At 40.6% G+C, this 21,115-nt stretch overlaps 1 protein-coding gene across 1 annotated transcript in view; it reads left to right on the forward strand.

Moving 5' to 3' along the window:
* Positions 1 to 21,115, forward strand: part of LOC145396990 (putative glutamate receptor) — a 145,861-nt gene that overhangs the window by 35,483 nt on the left and 89,263 nt on the right. Inside the window, exon 3 of the mRNA XM_080270216.1 lies at positions 12,244 to 12,389. Within this exon, the coding sequence (XP_080126342.1) occupies positions 12,244 to 12,389 (146 nt within the window). The remainder of the gene's footprint in view (positions 1 to 12,243; positions 12,390 to 21,115) is intronic.

Here is a 21,115-nt window from a genome sequence, read left to right on the forward strand (position 1 = left end):
CTGGTCCCTAAGCCGGGTGGGTCACAGCAGCTTTGCATCGACTACAGACGTGTTAATCAGATAACCAAAACAGACACTTACCCTCTCCCTCGTGTGGAAGATTGCATAGACAAGATCGGAAAGGCTAGGTACATAAGTAAGTTTGATTTGTTAAAGGGATACTGGCAAGTACCTATGACTGAACATGCTAGGGAGATCTCATGTTTTGTAACACTAGGAAAGACTTTTGCATGTTCTGTAATGCCATATGGTATGAAGAATGCACCAGCCACTTTTCAGAAGCTCATGAATGTTGTAACAGAGGGTTTGGCAGGGTGTGTTGTTTATATTGATGATGTATTAATCTTCAGTGACAACTGGAAAGATCACCTATGCCATGTCAGTAAATTTCTTGAGCGTTTGGTTCATGCTAATCTTGTAGCTAATTTATCAAAGTGTGAGTTTGGTCAAGCTAAAGTCCAGTACCTTGGGTACGTAATTGGTGATGGACATGTTGCACCACCAGGAGCTAAGGTTCAGGTTATAAGTGATGTTCCCTGACCTAAAAGTAGGAAAGAGCTACAAAGATTTTTGAGAATGGTAGGTTATTACAGGAGATTTGTTCTTAACTTTTCAATTCTTGTATCACCACTTACAGACCTACTGAAAAAGGGAGTTAAATTTGTCTGGACCGATAACTGTGAATCCTCTTTCAACAAACTTAAAGCTATCCTATTAAGTCAGCCATTGCTTGCTACTCCAAATTTTGCTAAGCCTTTTAAGATGGCTGTTGATGCAAGTGATACAGGAGCTGGGGCTGTTTTGCTGCAAGAGGATGATCAGGGTATTGAACATCCTGTATCTTATTACAGTAAGAAGTTCACTCCACCTCAAAAGAACTACTCAACTATTGAGAAAGAGCTTTTGGCCTTGATTTTAGGTTTACAGCATTTTTCATTTTATTTGTGTTCTGGTTTTGACCCCATAGTCATTTATACCGATCATAACCCATTGAAATTCCTTAGTAAGTTTAAAGATAAAAATCAGAGATTGACAAGATGGAGTCTACTTCTTCAGGAGTATTCATTAGACATACAACATGTCAAGGGGAAAGAAAATGTTATTGCAGATTGCTTATCTAGACTTTAGACAGATTGTTTTAGAGTAATAAATTTCCTTTGTAAATTTCTTTTTCTTTGTGGGGAGGTGTTACATAGCCTATGATTTCATCATCCTTTGTGTAATTTTAACGTACAGCTGCTGCATGTTTGATCACGAGCGTGTTCTGCCTCAGTCCCCCCTTCTACCGTTATAGTAGAGTAAGTCGTCCTTTCTGTTGTTCAGAGTAGGATTGTCAGCTCTTTGTCCCCATGGCTTCATTTGCGCGTCCTTCTTACAAGTTGTATCAAGCTCTGCCAGCGCCTATATAATGAGCTCAGTCTCTGCAACGTTGCCACTTAGATCTACTCCTCATTTTGTTCACATCTCTGTCCTCCCCTGTACAGTTATTATTGTGAGTGTTCAGGAAGTTTCCAACCATCTAGCAGCTGTGTGTAATTTGAGTATAACTGTTGTTGCACTTTTTCTTGTACTGTGTAGCATAAGGTTAGTTCTTAGGCCTAGTAAAGTTTTTGTAATTTATATAAAGGTTCTTTGTCAGCCATCATTAATAATATTTTGTATCTGTAATAATATATCTGGCATTCACTGAGTATTATCTGGTATCTCATTTTAACAGGGCTGACTTAGATAAATTTACTCATGCTAATTTCGTGTTAATAGAGGCTATTGCAGTTAACCATATACTTAACCTGTTTTTGCCATTACATTATCGTTATGAGTCCTGAATGTTTTGTTGTTAGTTTGTGCATTAAACTTTAACTTGTAATTTTACCTAACTCTTTATTTTGAACCTGGACCTTTACGGAACAGTAGTGATCATTAGTATTCTCAATTAAAGTGTACATTATCTTTCTCTGTTCCGTAACAATATATATATATATATATATATATATATATATATATATATATATATATATATATATATATATATATACAGTAAACTCTCAATAATCCGTTGGTGCAATATCCAGCCCAACATAATATCAAGAACAGCTATCTTCGCTCTATTAAAGCAATATCTGGCTAAATTATGGAACATCTGGCTCCGGAACTGGACGTAACTGGTTGTCCAATGCAATATCCGGCGTTGAGGCATCTCAACTTGCTCATAAGCAGTAGTCAACCGAAATCCCGAAACTCAGTAGTAAGAATGCCCGCTACACATCAGACAATCAGCATCTGCCAGGGGTGTATCTCACTCTGCATGCAGAGAATACCTTCTTGCCCTCATTAATGCACAAGGATGTCATTCAGTGAAGTTGTAACTGTGCTCTCTGCTCTTCTGACCACACGGTCACAAAACCCTGGTGCTGTTACAAAATCAATAACGTCCTGCATTTGAAGTTGTGTGCTGTACTGTATTGCAAAGGTAATGACCTGTCAGTGCTCATATCTTAGTGCTCTATTGTAATTGTAAAATTATTCTGTGTACTGTAATGTTTACAGTGTTTGCTAACTTTCAGTGCTATTTCTTCTACCCCCAGTGCTGTTTTCATACCCCCTCATGCTATTTCTTCTACCCCCAGTGCTGTTTTCGTACCCCCTCGTGCTATTTTTTCTTCTGATGTGCCTCATCTGTGGCCTGAAAGTGCTTGTTTTTAGTTGTGTGTGATGGTTGAGTTTGTGGCTATTGTCGTGGTGCCGTGGCAGGTGCAGGTCCTGCTGACCTTGTGTTTTGTCCTGGTCCTTGGCTCCATGGCGCCTCCACCATCAGTTTCTCAATGGAGAAAAATCGAGAAGATGGGGCATGGCTGGACCCTCACAAGGCTAATGGAGCACTGCGACAAGCCCCAGGCCATCAGATTTGCAGAAAAACAAGTTCTCTATCAAGATGTTCTTCTAGGGTCAATATGGTGTGACTGTGTGATGGCACAAATGCAAGATGATGGCCAAGCCATGCTTTTGTGAGCTCGAGCAAACCTGCCTGAAGTGGTTTCAGCAAGTGTGGCAGCGGCGTGATTGTGCGAAGTTCACTAAGCAACTAGGGATTGTTGGTTTCAAGAAGTCTGAAAGGTGGCCGACTTTGTTCAAACTTCGACATGGGCTGTCCAACAAAATGGCCTATGGTGAAGCGTTGGGTGCAGACACGATAGGAATTGATAGGTATCGTGCCAAGCTTAAAAACCTGATTGGCGAAGAAGGGTTATGTCTCAATCAGGTTTATAATGCTGATGAAACTGGTCTCTTCTTCAGGTCAGTGACGATTAATACCTTGGCTGACGAGAAAGAGAAGTCGATACCTGGTCATAAGACGAGCAAACAGAACATCTCTGTTTTGTGTTGTGCCAATGTAACGGGCTCTGATCATCTGAAACCTATTTTGATGGAGCATGCAAAACTGCCACATGGTCTCTGGAGATTAATGGATCATCTCCCAGTGACCTTTTTGCACTCATTGAGTGTTTACAACCAAGATCTTCAAAGATTGGTTCTACAGTCATGCTGTTAGGAGATTACAATGTTTATTATCAAACGGGGTTATTGGCCTCGCGTGTGACCAAGTGAAGGCTTTGCTTCTCCTTGACAATGCTCCTGCTCATCCTTCTGAGACAGAGTTGGTTGGAGATGGAGGTCTTATTTGGGTCATGTCCTTGTTCCCTAATTGGACCTCAGTCTTGCAACTCAAGGAAAAGGGTATTATTGCTGCAACGAAGCAGCTGCACCGGAAGAGGTTTGAGGAAGATATAATGGTTGTACTCAAAGATGAGGAGGAGGCAGCCCATGGCATGGACAGTAGGGGGGAAAATACCTTGGTCAACCACAAATGGTATTCCCTCAAGTCTGCACTCTGCAACTGGGTGCAGGCTTGGAGGGAACTCTCTGCACTCACGGTTGAGCATAGTTGGAACAATCTCCTCGAGGGTGAAGAGGCCATTACTGACTTTACCGACTTTGAAGCTCAGGGCTTCGTCCGCCATATGGAAGCAACAGGAGAACAGGTAACTGAGAAAATGATCCACGATTGGCTAGAAGCAGACGACGGAGACCCCAGGTACCAGACTCTGTCCAATAGGGAAATTGTGGAGACCGTGACTGCAAGGGGTAAAGACCATAAAGTGGAGGAGGAAAAGGAGGGCGATGATGATGAAGTGGCAGAAATCACAAGGCTCAAGCAAGTTTGTGACGCATTGGACGTCCTTTTTGACTAATGCGAGTATCCAAATCGATGGCCCATCTTTGCCGATGGTCTGGCCACTTTCCTGTGACAGGGCTGTGAGAATGTGATAAAGCTGCAGTCGAAAAGGATCCTAAGGCAGTCCTCCATCGTGTCCTTTTTCCGTCCCGTGACACCTACCACTCCGTAGCCACAGCCCTCCACCTCCTCGCATCCTCTGTGGCTCCAGCCATCAACCTAAAAGACTGGCCTCTGTCACCCCAGCCCTCTATTTCCTCACAATGACATTGGTTACCCCAGCCAGGCACCACCACGGCAACTTCTTCATCTCAGCCAGGCACCTTGGCCATGGCACCACCATCAGCTCCACCAACTATTGTCTCTCCACCTTAGGTCTCCCCATTATTAAGGGCCTCATTGGAGCTCCACCTGACTCCCTATGTCACACCATCTCCACTCCCTACTCAAGCACCCTTGGCAGAAGATCAAGCCTGAGGTGGTGGAGCTGGAGTAATCTTCGGGGGAGACATTCCCCACTAGACCACACGGGATTATGTGTACTGTACAGTACAGTACAGTCATGTACTGTACTGTATGCAACTCTACCCTCCATTGAGACAAACAATTGGTAAGTATACTATGTACAGTACCGTAGTGCTGTACTGTATCATTACTGTATTATTTTTATATGCTTAGTTTTAATCTTTTACTCATCGTAAAGTTTTTAGGATAGAGGGTCGAGATGGGCAAACTCACAGTATCCAGCTAAATGCTGAATGTTGCACTGAATATGCAAAACCCAGCATATCCCGTTGTTTAACGTAGGGCTTGGCTGAATTACATCCGACAGGTGAGAGTTTACTACATGTACAGACATCCACACACACACACACACACATATATATATATATATATATATATATATATACATATACATATATATACATATACATATATATATATATATATATATATATATATATATATATATATATATATATATATATATATATATATATACATATACATATATATATATATATATATATATATATATATATATATATATATATATATATATATATATATATATATATATATATATATATATATATATATATATATATATATATATATATATATATATAAATATGTACGTATATCTATCTATCTATCTATCTATCTATCTATATATATATATATGTATATACATTTTTTTTTAAATGTGAGGAAGAAGGAACCAAAGGCAACGAGCCCGCAAAACCGCTCCATACAAGAGAAAAACAAAATACAAGAGAGAGCCAAATTCAAGACCCAATCATTTCGAGATGCCTGGACACACTGCGTTTGAAAGACTGGAGATCATAGAAAGCAGGAAATACAGACAGAGGGAGACAGTTCCAGAGCTGACCTGTTGCATAAATGAATGACTAGGAGTAACGGTTAACTCTTGCATTAGAGAGCTGGACAGAAAAGGGATGAAAGTTTGCTGATAGACGGGTGCTATGCGCCCACCGTAGAGGTGGAGGAATGCATGCAGACAGTTCAGAGGAGCAGTGACCATTGAAGTAGCGATAGAAAAGAGATAAAGATGCAACAGTGCGACGAAGAGACAGAGGTTGAAGGGAGTCAGTAAGAGAAGGAGAGTTAAGGAGGCGAAAAGCCTTTGACTCCACACTATTGAGGAGAGCTGTATGTATGGAGCCTCTCCACACATGAGAGTTATACTCCACGCAGGGGAGGATAAAATCCCTGTATGGAGTCAATAATTGTGCATGGGTAAAGAAAGAACGGAGTCGGCTTAGCATACCATATCTCTTGGAAGTAGATTTTACAAGAGATGTAATAAGACCTTTCCAAGATAAGTCCCGAGTAAATGAAACCCCAAGCATGTTCAAGGATGATGCAGGATTAAGCTGAATATTATTAAACATTAGTGGGTATACCTGTGGAAGATTTTGTCGGGTTCATAGGTGCAAAAACTGAGTCTTTGATGCATTAAAAACGACCAGATTATTTTTACCCCAGTTAGAGACACGAGCCAAGTCAGACATTAGGTGTGCCATAGCCTCATCCCTTGTTTGTTGAAGTAACTGCTGAGATGGGCATTGTGGGAAACCGAATGGAAAGGTGAAGGGTGGAGTCATCAGCATATGATTGAATAGGGTTAGATGTACAGCTTAGAAAGTCACTGATGAATAAAAGGAAGGGAGCTGGTGATAGGACAGAGCCCTGAGGAACGCCACTGTTAATAGATCTAGGAGAAGAACGATGGCCGTCTACAACAGCAGCTATAGAACGACCAGAAAGGAAGCTTGAGATGAAGGCACAGATAGAAAGATGAAACCATAAGAGGGGAGTTTGGAAATTAAAGATTTATGCCAGACTTGATCGAAATCCTTTGAGATGTCAAGTGCAATGGCAAAGCTTTCGCCAAAGTCCCGAAAGGATGATGACCAGGAGTCTGAAAGGTAGGTGAGAAGATCGTCTGTGGAGCGTCCCTGACGGAACCCATGCTGACGATCAGAAAGAAGGTTGTGATAGGAAAGATGCTTTAAAATTTTTCTATTAAGAACAAACTTGAGATACATGATGTTAAAGCAATTGGACGATAGTTAGAGGGTTCTGAAAGGTCACCCTTCTTTGGGACTGGCTGAATGAGAGCAAACTTCCAGCAAGAAGGAAAGGTACAAGTTGATAGACAAAGGCAAATGAGTTTGCTTAGGCAGGGTGTAAGCACAGGAGCATAGTTCTTGAGAACAACAGGAGGGACTCCATCAGGCCCATATGCCTTATTAGTACTGAGGCCTGTGATGACAGAAAATACATCAGCTGAAGAAATTTTAATGTCATCCATGAGGAAGTCAGAGGCGGGAAGTGATGGAGGAACAGCACTTGGAATCGTCTAAGGTGGAATTGGAGGAGAAAGTCTGAGTGAAGAGATCTGCTTTATCAGTAGAAAAAATAGCTACAGAGCCATTAGAGTAGAAAAGAGGAGGGAAGGATGATGAGGTAAAGTTGTTAGAAAGGTTTTTGGCAAGGTGCTAGAAGGAACGGGAAGAATTCGAGTTAGAGAGTTGAGAGCATTTAGCACGGATGAATTTATTTTTAGCAGAGTGAAGAACAGACTTAGCACGATTCCGGGCAGAAATGTATAAATGATGTGATTCAGGGGTGGGTTGGGTCCAGTACCTTTTATAGGCCCTCTCCTTGTTGCCACAGCATTAGAACAAGCGTGATTAAACAAAGTCTTTCGTGCATTAACCAAAGGATATGAGAAAGGAATGTATGCTTCCATGCCCGAGAGAATATCCTCCGTAATGCTCAAGGCACACCCAGATACCTCCCGGCCATGGAAGCAATAATCATTCCAGGGAAAATCAAAGAAGTACTGCCTGAGGGCCTCCCAATCCACAGCTCCAAAGTGCCGCAGACGACGTTTCTTTGGAGCGTCTGCAGGCCCTACTGGAGTGATAGGACGGGTTAAGGTGATAAGATTGTGATCGGAGGAGCCCAACTTAGAGAAATGATTAACAGTGTAAGCAGAAGGATTAGTCGTAAGGAAGAGGTTAAGAATGTTGGAGCTCTCTCCAAGGCGGTCAGGAATACGGGTAGGGTGCTGTACAAGCTGCTCTAGGTCATTAAGGATAGAAAAGGTGTATGTTTGTTCACCAGGTGGATCAGTGAAAGGAGAGGAGAGCCAAAGGTGGTGGTGAGCATTGAAATCTCCTAGAATGGAGATTTTAGAGAAAGGAGAAATGGATAGAATGTGTTCCATCGTAGAAGTAAGATAGTCAAAGAATTTTTGATATTCAGTAGAATTAGGAGATAAGTAAACAGCACAGATATATTTAGTCAGAGAATGATAGGAAAGCCGAAGCCAGAGTGTAGAGAATTCAGAAGAATCGAGTTCAGGAACACGAGAGCAAGAAAAGTTGTTGTGTATATATACACAACAGCCACCTTTGGCTTTGAAATGATTATAGGGAAAGTAGGAGGATACAGAAAAGGGTTTGCTGTCAGTTGCCTCAGACAGCTGAGTCTCAGTTAGAAAAAGAAGGTGAAGTTTAGAGGAGAGGTGTTGCTCTACAGAGCGAAAGTTAGAGGAAAGGCCACGAATGTTGCAGAAATGAAGAAGAGAGTCAGACAGTGGTTCCAGGCATCCTGAGTCATCACCGGGAGAGGGGCAGAAAGTGGGAGCATTTATGCCCCCCCCCCCTGGGGACTCCTAGGCTATGTTATTCAATGCCCTTTTTTTTTTCTTTTTTTTTGAAAAGGAAATCTGGTGTGTACTGTGCATGTAGCTTGGTGTTGATAGTTAGAGAAACTTGTATTGGAGAGAATGCTGGGCTACCCTCTGTGTTACTGAGACACTGAGAAAGTTCAGCAAAGGGAAATTGTTGGGGCCTAGTCCCGAGGGTTGATGAAACTGGAGCTCCAGCTCTCCCTGTTACCAGCTTTCCACCCGCCTTGGGAGTACTGCCCTGCTCGACTGGTGCTACACTCTCTCTCTCTCTCTCTCTCTCTCTCTCTCTCTCTCTCTCTCTCTGTATATATATATATATATATATATATATATATATATATCTTCAGCATCATCGACTTTTTGAGTATCCACTGCAGGACCGGCCAATCCCAACCGAGGTAGGTACGATTCAGCCAATGTATACCAAGTGGCTTAGGCTGTCTGGTAAAGACTGTATGTAGGGTGTGAAGTGCTTGTAAGTGTAACTGTAGTGTTGGAGTGGCTTTGGATGTGTGTGTAGTCTGTGAACCAAGTGTAATCGGCCCACACAAGCTGACTGGGTGGAAGCATACTTTATAGTATGCGACACTGGTTCAACCATAGCACCCCTGATGTCCGCCAAGCAGTACGTGGCAAGGAGAACGCTCCCAAAGTTTTTTACCCTGGCGGGGTATGAACCCTCGCTCCCCAGTGTACGAGAACGCACACTTTACCACTCTACCACAGAGGTTATATATATATATATATATATATATATATATATATATATATATATATATATATATATATATATATATCAACCACTGCAAGTCCACTGCTGAACAAAGGACTCCCCCAATTTCTTTACTAATTCCTTGACTGAGTCAATCTCAGCCATGTTTTCCCTGTAAATTACTCTATCTCATCTCTACATCTCCTGTCTTGCCTTTTCCTGATAGGCCTACAATCTCTTGAAGCCTAGGCCGTCAGCCACTTACTCCATCGGTTATCCCTTATTCTGGCTACATGACCTGCCGTTCTCCAAGTCTGTTCTTTTATAACTTCTGTAATGTCTCTGACCACAGTCTGCTCTCTCACCCAAGTAGATCTTCTGTCTCTACCGTAATAGACTTTCCCAACACTGACCTTTCCATTGCTCTTTGAGAATCAATTAGTTGATTTTCCATTGATTCTGTCATTTTCCAGGTCTCACAACCGTACATCATGGCTGGCATTATACGTTCGTTTTATATTTTTCGTTTCATACACAGTGACAAGCTACTTTTCAATAAGTCTCTATGCTTACTGAAGGCTTTCCATGTAATTGCAATGCGTCGTTTCATTTTGCTATCATGATATTTCGTTATTTTTATTTTTTGCCTCAACTTATTCAAGAATTTCTCCTAAACTTATTCAAGAATTTCTTCATTAAATCTGATGACGCTCGTTGGTGTCTTTGGATTAAACATTAGTTTTACTCCGCTTCATCTTTAGCCCTACTTTGAGACTTTCTCTGTTTAGGTCTTATAACATTTCTTGCGATTTCTCCATTGATCTTCCAATCTAGATTTCTGAAAGTACTCTCCATGCATGCTGTAAATGATTTTGGTGAAATTGTATCTCCCCGGCGGGCGTCCTTCTCAGTCTTATTTTTGCCGAGTCTTTATGTAAATTAATTGTACCAGCTTGCTCTTTCGAGCAGTTTTACAATGTTCTCATTTGCTCCTTGCTCCTGCAATGAATTTATCATTTCCATGTGCCCTACTGAGTCGAAAGCCTTTTCCTAATCAACAAACCTAAGCACAGTGGTTTATTATTTTTTCTAGTTATCTCAGTTAGCTGATTCATTGTGTGTAGATGATCAGTAGTCGAATATCGGCTTTGGAATCCTGCCTGTTCACGTGGTTGATTTTCCTCCAGATTTTTTTGTTATTCTGTTCGTGAGGGAGAAGAGTTTACAAATAACTGGTAATAAGTATATGGGTCAATAGTTACTAAGATCTTTTGAGCTGCCTTCCTTGTAAAATCAAATAACTTTTCCATTACAACATGTTTTGGGAATTTTTTTCTTTCTGCACAGAGTAAAATTAATAAGTTGAAGTGGATGAGCATGTTTTGTACTTCTCCTGCACGCGACTGTAAATCTGCTGCTGTTCCATGTTCTGGGTCTTTCCCTCATTTATTTTATTTTTATTATTATTATTATTATTTTTAGAGGAATGTTTACTACATCAGGTGTTACCTTTGATATTTCACTTATGCTGACTAAAAACTTAGCTGCTAGTTCTATTGTCTTTGATACATACAATTTTTGTGAGATTCTTCAACACTCTTGACCATCTTATCTATCTATGCATAACTTCATCGTTTTTGTCTTTCAGTGATATAATCTACTGCTTTCCTAGGGATGTTTTACTTCGGACCTTTTTCGGACTTTTCCTTTTTTCCTATCCTGGAAAGATCACATTACTTCCTTTGCAAAATCCACTTCAAAGAAACTAGGTGTGTTAAGCTGACTCTGAGTATCCATTACCCCTGAACAGTTGTTGACTTAGCAAAGGGGTTTAACTCACCCCTGTGTGAAGTGCAGCTCTGATGTGTGGAGACGGCTCCTCAGACAATACACTTCTAAACAGAGTGGAGTCACAGACTTTTAGTTTATTCAGTTCCTCTCCTCTTACTGACTTCTTTCAACCACTCTTTCTTAGTCACAGTGTTGCAGCTTTATCTCTTTACTATCGCTAATTCAATTTTCACTGTTCTTCTGAACTGTCTGATTGTATTCCTGCTCCATTACGACGGGCATGTAGCACCCGTCTATCCAACTTTCTAATGCAAGAGTTAACCGATACTCTGTCCTTCATGTATACAACAGCTCAACTCTTAAACTTGTCTTCCTCAGTCTGCATTTCCCTCTGCCTAGGACCTTCCCTCATTCACACGCAATGTGTTGAGGTACCTCGAAAAGGATCATTAATCTGGCCCTTTTTGGTTTATTTCTACCTAGAATAAACAGTGTTGTGGGCATCTAACGTTTGGTTCTTTTTTTTTTCAGACAAGACGTAAGAGGTTGAGGTCTTACTGGGTTTCGACCGAATAAACGATAAAACGAAAAAGATTATAACGCCATAACTCTGAAGTGGTAAAAAAAAATTTCCGTACGACAATAACACGACTCATTAAGCTGGAAGAGAACAAAAGAATCTCTACTGAGATTATACTGAGACTGAGAACAAAACCATAATTCAATCATGTTTTGTTTTTACTTGTGTGTGCTGGAAATATCAGTGTCACCGTACGCTGCAGGTAACATTGTCTTCGTTATTAGTCCTTTTTATTTTAATGCTCTTTTTAGCTACTAATTTCACGGTAAGCAGAGAATAAATTCCTTTTAAGTCTCCATTCCTACCTAGAAGGGAGGTGAAGGCCACAGAACCTCCACTCCTCAAATCAAAACATTTGTCCCATCCGACCCTATCCTACTCACCAGGCCCGTCTTTGGCTGTTTATTCCCTTGTCTGGCCGAGATATCACGTCTAAAGAACTTTTATACAAAAACACTTTTGAAAGCGATTTCGCATCAAAAGTAAGGAAAAATGTTAAAGCTATGCTGATTATTTGCATTAAAGGCCGTCAAATGGTATTAATCTGTTTAAGTTAAAAAAATATAAAATCTCTACCTGTACAGTTGATCTCCCAGTTTCCCTCGAGTTACACATCCACTTGTTTCGAACACTTTGTGCTCTGATGGACCACTTCCCGGACTCATAATGAGGACTGCCCATGACTGTTTATTTCTAAGGTGGTTGTGGTGCGTAATGCAGAGGACCTACTCTCAGTGCTGTGGGATGGCAAGCTATGTCGAGCCTACCTCTTCCTGCTCCACAACACTCAACCCCTCCTTGACTTCGCCAAAAGGGACTTCAGTGCGTGGGACTACTACGGCAAGTGAGTTGGATGGCAAAATCTGAGTGAAAAATAAACATGCTTTGGTAGAAGTGAAACATATCTTATAGTTTACTACTAGATTATCATGGCAAAGGGAAACAGCATCCGAGGTAATAAATAATAAAGCAAGTTTTTAATTAAATGACTGCGAAGGATCCCGTTAGCATAATGATACTGTATTACGACCATAGGTTATAGAAAACTAAAAAAGTTAGTAATAACATTGTGGAAGGAAACCTGGTGACAGGGAGAACTGGATGTCTATTATCTTCATTTAAGTGTTATTGCTAGAAATCCAACTCTGCAACCAAACATTGTACTTAAAACTTTGTCTATACGAAAAATTGCAGGTACAAATGAACATCGTACAGTGTATTCAGAAATTATAATGGTGGCGTCTAAATAACACTGCCATGGAGTGTTTGCAAAAGGCTACCAAATATACAGTGACATCCCTCCTAACACACGCGTTCTAGTGAAATGTTCTTAAATGTCTCATTCCTTTAGCTGTCAAATTAAACGTCATTTCTTTAACGGACTGTTCAAGATGGAATTAAGTTGCTTGCATTCCAGCTTTGTATATTAGTCAGCTGAGCTCCAAAAGTTATTGAAAACCATTCTTCAAGAGAAAAATACATTATTCTGATCACTATCATCGTGTCCCAAATTTCCACCAAAAATGTGCCGTGAGGTATGATCAAACATGAAAGAAAACTTGAACGTAAGAGAGGAATCAGATAACATGCCAGTGAAATGGCCACACAAATCATTGACATACCATTCACTCTTTCGATACTCTGGTTCCACCTCGCGTGGAAAACCATCTGTGCCCATACACACACACACACACACACACACACACACACACACACACACACACACACACACACGCACACACACACACACACACACACACACACACACACACACACACACACACACACATAGTTTTTAACTGATTTTAACCAAACTTCGTGGAAGGGATGTTGATTAGCCAAGGAGTAAAACCATTGTTGTTGTTTTTTACGGTATATCAAAGGTCAAGGTCAAAGGGCAAGGTCTAATTTTAATACACGTACCTAAATGTGAACAAAATAACTAAAATGGTTTTCATCTGATATGGAACAAACTTCATGGCAACGTTGAGGGTTAGACACTTGGTTGGCTAATCATTTTTTACAAATAAAATTATGTGTAAGCTAATATAGTGGGGTCAGGTTAAAGTATTTGTCTGATTTAGACCAAACTTTATGGAAGGGTTCAGAGTAAGGCAAGAAAATAATGTTTGTTTATAAGAACAATCAAAGGTCAAGGTCATAGGGAAAGGTTAAATGTGAAGGTCATACAACCAGGGGAACATAAACAACACTGATTCGAGTTGCATCAATCTTGGTGAAAGGGTTACACGTGAAAAGAAGATTATTTTAAGTAATTCAGTTTTAATAACACCATGTAGAAGGTCAAGGTCACAGGACAAAGCCAAATGATCGGATATTAGACCAGCTGGTTGGTGCAGGTTTTGCTCTCTGTGAGTGTTTCTTATTGTGTGTGTGTGTGTGTGTGTGTGTGTGTGTGTGTGTGTGTGTGTGTGTGTGTGTATAGATAGATAGATAGATATGGGTGCCCATCAAAAATCTATGTATCTATCTGTATACCTAGGTTACTTCCGCGACAGAAAGGGAGGTAGCCGAGACTGGACTACACACTCCCAATTTACCCATCCAGACACACATTTTTTCGTATCTTAACCTCAAAGGTACTCTCCCATTTTGCGGACTTTAATGACAGTAGTTCACAGCGATTATTTTAGAATTTTTGATGCTTGTTTAAAGGTTGCTCAAGAGGTCCGAAGTTAGAAGGTTTTTATCAGATGGCATGTCATCCTTGACATCCTCGAGCGTCATTACTCAAATAATTCTCAGACCAGGTCAATACATTCCTGCTAAGCGTGTATTGCAGCTGTATCACAGCATATTTTCAACAATCAAAACAGTAAGCATGACTGCCTTGAAAACACTACTGCGAAATATTACCCCCGATAAGCAGCGACTTTCTAACTGTTGGGTACTTGACTCTGTGACTTGAAACATCCTGAAGCAGGTACTGCCTCTGTTCTTAACTTGTGATAGAGGTATTGAAGTCCTGCATCAATTCACAGCTCGCTCTGCCCGGTCATTCACCACCGCCAGATTACTGACAAATTTCTTCATTCGCTGAGAATCTTCAAGTGACTGCCAACTGTCTGGAACCGCTTGTATGAGGAAGTCCGCATTCAACCCAAGTGTGCCAAAGAATGACATGGTACTGCTTGTGACAAAGTCATGAGGTTTCTTTTCAGAAATTCTGCTTGGCTCCACCTGGATTCGTTTGGGTGCTTCATCAGAACCGTCTTCCTTCAAAGCACTGGTCATCTTTCTTATAGTGTTCCTGTCTACAGTATCACTGAAAAAATGCAAGGGCAATTAGCTCCTCACTCCGGTACCATAGGTGTCTGAGGAATACCTTATCTGAAGCAAACGAAATGCCTTTGTTTATGGCCTCGTAGTTTTTCAACAGCTTCAGAAGGGCAAGATCATTGGCCAGGGCAGATGCTGCCATTGGGCACAATGTCCAAGCCTTTGCGTACAGCAGGCATCCAAAGAGGTTCATATCCCTCATTTGCAGTTTCTTCACTTACATTTAACTTGAACTGCTGTTTGAACATCCAGATTTTTATGCAATACAGCAACATGGCCAGCTCTATGCATCGCTCCAGGGGCCACGAATCTTATACAGCCTGGTGGAGTATCATTCAGAATAAGTACCTTTAATTCTGATAATTCACGGTAGTCACCACGAGCCTGCTGACTAGACAGAAATGCCTGCTTTGCGAAAACTATAACATCGTCCTTCAAGCCATAACATCGTCCTTCAGGCCAGTACATTTTTTTTCAGGACTTCAAAGCAGACTGGATCATCGCTTGCTGTCTGAAACTGAGTCTTGTCAATTTGTGGCCAAAACTGATGAAAACGCTTGAACAAGCTAATATCAGGGCTATTTGATGGACCAAAACAACATTTTAATTCATCTCCGATCACAATTTCTTATACATGGAGTAGACATGCCATGTACAACAGGATTTTGCCAAGGCTATTCTCTATCGCAAGCCCTACTTAGTCTGCCAGTATTTGAGGGTGTGGTGTCAAAACACATGGCCTTCACCTGATCTTCTTTATCCCACTCTCTCAACATTTTAACAACAGCAGTGGTAGTTGTTTCACCCATACCATTTGGAAGTATTGGGACGCCGAGATGCTGCTCCACTTGAAATCCTTATACCAACACTAGCAACCTGTCAACTTTATCCCTACCTGTAATATCCAGCAACCTTTTACCTTCCTTGTGCACCACCAGAGGTACAGATGCATCAAAAATGTTTTTTCCAGCTTGGGCCGTCTGTTCATGAAACTTCAGTCTTGCTCTTCTGATTGACTCAGGATTGACAGCTAAACTAGAGATATCATGTCCAAGGCTTCTTGCAGTCTCAGCCAGGAGGAAAGTTGTATTACACTTGCTGACGTTGGCTCTATCAAGTGCAGCACTTAATTCTGTTGTAACAATAGACACAGGCCGCTGTTTGGTACTTCTTGATGAGCAAGATGGTTCAAAAGTAGCCTCAAAGTCATGGTCTGCTGGTGTGGGCAAATCGTCTTCTGAAGTCAGTTCATGTGCCTCATCTGTGAAATTCTCTCTCCTTCCTTCTTCTTGACTTCTGAGATTTTCCTCTCACTTCAGTCTTTTTACCTTCCTGCCCTCTTTTGCAGCTAATGCAGTGTCCCCACTACCCATATAGCCTATGCGTGGCCCACGTTGGTCTTCTAAGAAAGTCCTGTCCCCAGCAATAGCTATCATTTTCATTGGCATTTGCATGTGCTACATCAAACAGTTTTTCTTAATCTTCACACAAAGAAGTCTCATTGGCTATCTATATCTGAGTTCTGCTATTAATGTTCTCCTTCAGTTTTTGCCATCTGTAATACATCTTTTCAAGCTTCTCAATGACATTCCTCTCAAGTGTTGTTGGGATACGAGCCATTGATCATATCTAGAGAGTTTCAGCTACAGCACACCTTGAACTGTCACTGATTGTGTTACCAAGAACTTTATGTTGATGGAAAAAAATGGAGAGCACCTGACGGTAAGTTGGAAGTTTCATTCCTTGTAACTTTTCTGATGCTGGACCAATCATCCAATTTTGGGTTCCTATGCCTGAAGGAGTTGCTTCTGCCATACACTCTTTCGAGATACGGAATATTATTGACTACTCTGAAATGCAAAAGGTACAGTGCAGATGGGCAATGAACAATATTATAAAGCTGAGCATTGAGCAATATTAAAAAGCTGGACAGATGTTTAACAGTGTTTTAGAAACAGTTGGTACAATGTGACAGTGATGGCACCCAAGATGCAGTGTTGCCAGATGATCGAAAGTTTGCCTGTTAAACTGAAGTCAAAATTGCCCAAACGTTGTCCAACATTTAAACAGTGAAAACAATAATAAATTTACTGTCTGCTAGTCATAAACCACATGTGAAACAAGACTATCAAGACGTTTCATCGAATCATCCAACCAGAAGAGCTCTGTCATTATGAAAAGCCCAAATAAAAATACTTCAGCGAGAAATCGAAAGTCACTGAACAACCAGTAAATGTTGACGTAAGTTCCATATACACTTCATTCATCAGGTGTAACAATTTGAGGGGGTACCACATCAAAAATTATCAGCGTCAAATTATAACATTGGTTTGACGTGGACCCTAATACAGTTCACGTATACTCTCGTATATACATTTCATTACCAGTAGAATTCATGTTAGTCTGGGGGGACTGTGGCTGATTATCTCACTTCCATGCCACATAGTTTCTGGAGAGATGTTATTTGTGTGCCACCTCATTCAGTATATTAGGCTGAGCTCTATACAGCTAGACGGGGGAGTCCCATGGTTTGCGCCGGCTGAGATGGTACCCCGTATACTGTATCTGCGAGACATTCCACTGTCCACCATCCCCAGGTAGCAGTGGGATGCTGCTCCTGACTCAGAAAAGAGAGAGAGAAAGAGAGAGGGGAGGGGGAGGCGTCAGGGAGATACAGTTTCACCAAACTTATTTACAGCATACATTGAAATTATTTTCAGAAAGATAGAATGGGAGAACAGAGGATTAAATATGTATGGAGAATACCTAAACCATTTAAGATTTGCAGATGACATTGTACTGATCTCAGAAACTGCAGAGACAATGCAAAAGATGTTGAACGACCTAAAGAGAGAAAGATCCTAAGCAAGGTTAAAGATGAACAGCAGTAAAACAAATTTTTAATCCATATACACCAAAAAGCGTCATCAAAACAAAAGAAGAAATTCTTGACGAAGTTGATCAGTACAGTTTTGGGGGGCAAATACTAAAACCTAAGAAAGAACATTATAAAAAGCATTACAAAATGATGGAAAGCTTTCGGTTAACACAGAGACACCATAAAAAGTAGCTTGCCCATTTGTACGAAACGAAAACTGTATAACGAACGTATAATCCCAGCTATGATGTACGGCTGTGAAACATTGAATCTGATAGTGGAAAACTAACTAATAATTTCCTAGAGAGTATTGGACTGGCCATTGTTAAAAATATCTCTGAGAGACAGTAAGAGATCAACCTGGGTGAAAGAGCAGACTAAAATCGAAGATATTACAGAAGTTATAAAACAACGGAAATGGAGGTGGGCAGGTCATGAAGCAAGAATAAGCGATAGCTGATGGGACAAAGAGTTGACTGACTGGACTCCAGGAGACTGCAAGAGTAGCAGCAAAGGCCATGCAAAACGTGGCAGAAATTGGCCTTGTTAAAGAATTCGTCGAGGCGGTTGGGAGGCCGGAGGCCTTTGTTCAGCTGTGGACTTGCAATGGCTGATGATTTTATATATATATATATATATATATATATATATATATATATATATATATATATATATATTGTTACGTAGCCTATGATTTCATCATCCTTTGTGTAATTTTGGCGCACAGTGTGCTGCATGTTTGATCACGAGCGTGTTCTGCCTCAGTCCCCCCCTTCTACCGTTGTGGTAGAGTGGGTCGTTCTCTCTGTTGTTCGGAGCGGGATTTTCAGCTTTTTGTCCCCGTGGCTTCGTTTGCGCGTCCTTCTTACAAGTTGTCTCGGGCTCTGCTGGCCCCTATATAATGAGCTCGGTCTCTGCATCATTGCCACTTAGATCTGCTCCTCATTTTGTTCACATCTCTGTCCTCCCCTGTACAGATATTATTATTGTGAGTGCTCAAGAAATCTCCAAACATCTAGCAGCTGTGTGTAATTTGAGTATAACTGTTATTGCATTTTTTCTTGTACTGTATAGCATAAGTTTAATTTGTAGGCCTAGTGAAGTTTTTGTAATTCATGTAAAGATTTTTATGTCCATCAGTTTTAATATTATTTTGTATCTGTAATAATTTATCTTGCATTAACTGAGCATTACCTGGCGTATTTTCATTTTATCAGGGCTGACTTAGATAAATTTACTCATGCTAATTTCGTGTTAATAGAGGCTGTTGCAGTTAACCATATATTTAACCTGTTTTTTGCCATTACATTATCCTTATGAGTCCTGAATGTTTTGTTGTTAGTTTGTGCATTAAACTTTAACTTGTAATTTTACCCAACTCTTTTGTTTTGAACCTGGAACTTTACGGGACAGTAGTGACTCTTAGTATTCTCACTTAAAGTGTACATTATCTTTCTCTGTTCCGTAACATAAATTTGGCGACCTCTTATCAGGATATTCAGGATATTATCATAAGGATATTGCTTGATATTTTGTGACTGTTACTTATTAATTATGTCTACTATTACTACACTTGATGAAGCCAAAGATTTTTTGTCAAATGTGCAAACAGTGTGTGATGTAGAAAACAGAACAAAGAATGAACTTAAGCTTGTTGCTCAACAATTGGGAATTGCTGTTCGCTCTCATCATTCTAAAGATCAAATTGTTGACATGATTAATGAAAGCTTGTTTAATGTAACTCCTCCAAATGAGCAAACGCAGATTGAATTAGCTAAGTTACAGCTAGCCCTGCAGGAGTCTCGTGCTAAGGAGGCTTAATTTCAGGCCCGTTCTAAAGAGGCTGAGGCACAAGTTGAAATTGCTAGGATTCAGGCAGACCATGAGTATCGCATGAAACAAGGTGGAACTGGATCATCTAGCTCTGATGATTTTGATGTGGCTAAAAATGTTAAACTTGTCCCTCCTTTTAATGAATCTGATTTAACAAACTATTTTCAGTTGTTTGAGAGGGTAGCTACAGGTTTTAATTGGCCTAAGGAGTATTGGCCAGTACTCCTTCAAACTGTTCTCACCGGTAAAGCTCAAGTAACTTATGCATCTTTGCCTCAGGATCAATCTGATAATTATGATGTAGATAAGAGCTTGATTCTTAAGGCCTATGAGCTTGTTCCTGAAGCCTATAGAGTAAAATTTAGGACAACTTACAAGCAAGATAAGCAATCCCATGTTGAGTATGCAAAAATCAAAGAAGATTTGTTAGAGCAGTGGTTAAATTCTAAGAATGTGGATTCTGATTTTGACAAATTTAAGCAGATGATTTTGTTGGAGGACTTCAAGAGGTGTATTTATAAAGATGTAAGCCTATATCTTGATGAGAAAAGAATAGATAATTTGTCTGATGCTGCAGTTTTAGCTGATGAGTATGTTCTCACTCACAAGAGATATTCTAGAGAGAAAGGGAAAGCTGAGTGTAAGTACGTTGCCTCTACTCAGAGTACAGGTAACAGGAAAGAGAATAAAGATAATGTTTCTCAGGAAGTAAATACCAGCTTCACCTCTAGATTTCAGAAAAGTAAATGTACTTATTGTAGTAAGCTTGGTCATACTACGGAGAAATGTTTCAGGAGACAGCGTGATGTGAACAAAAAGGAGTCTTTAAATATTCAGTCAATTGGTCTAGTGTCCATTCTTGAGAGTTCCCAGAATTCTTTAACTGAGTTAACTGAACCTGCTTTGAGGGGTAACTTAAATTCTCATGATGGAGCTCCTCTTTTGAGCAGTAACGTGGGTGACACTCTCAAGAGTTCATGTGCTAATTTCCTGTCTGATGGTTTTGTCAGTCCTCCGGACAGTAATGACAGGAAATCAGTTAAAATATATCGTGATACAGGTGCTTGCCAATCCCTTATGCTGACCAGTGTTCTAGGCTCTAATGTTAATTCCTCTGATGAAACTGTAATCTTACAAGGTGTAGGGAATAATTACTTCTCTGTCCCTCTGTGCAGAGTGAATTTAGAGTCTGGTTTTGTTAAGGGTTCCGTTATGGTTGGGTTGGTTGAGACACTCCCAATGTCAGGTGTAACTTTCTTACTTGGAAATGATGTTGGTGGAAGTCAAGTGTGTCCAGCTCCTCAGTTGTCTAGTGAGCCAGTGGCTGCGGCCCAGGATTGTGATGTCCCTGATGTGTTCCCTGCATGTGCTGTCACTAGGGCTAAGTCTAAAGTTACTGGTGATTTAGAGGATAATGATGATGATGATGTTATCCTAGCTGACACTTTTCTTGCTAATTTGGACCACTCACCAGATGAGGCAGTACCCCGTAGTGTTGATAATTTGTCTCGTCAAGAGTTGGTTGAGTTGCAGGTTGCTGACCCTGAGTTGAAAGGTCT

Source organism: Coenobita brevimanus, chromosome 40 (assembly GCF_032717465.1).
Source record: "Coenobita brevimanus isolate Jiangsu-jjx chromosome 40, ASM3271746v2, whole genome shotgun sequence".
Lineage (NCBI taxonomy): Eukaryota > Metazoa > Arthropoda > Malacostraca > Decapoda > Coenobitidae > Coenobita > Coenobita brevimanus.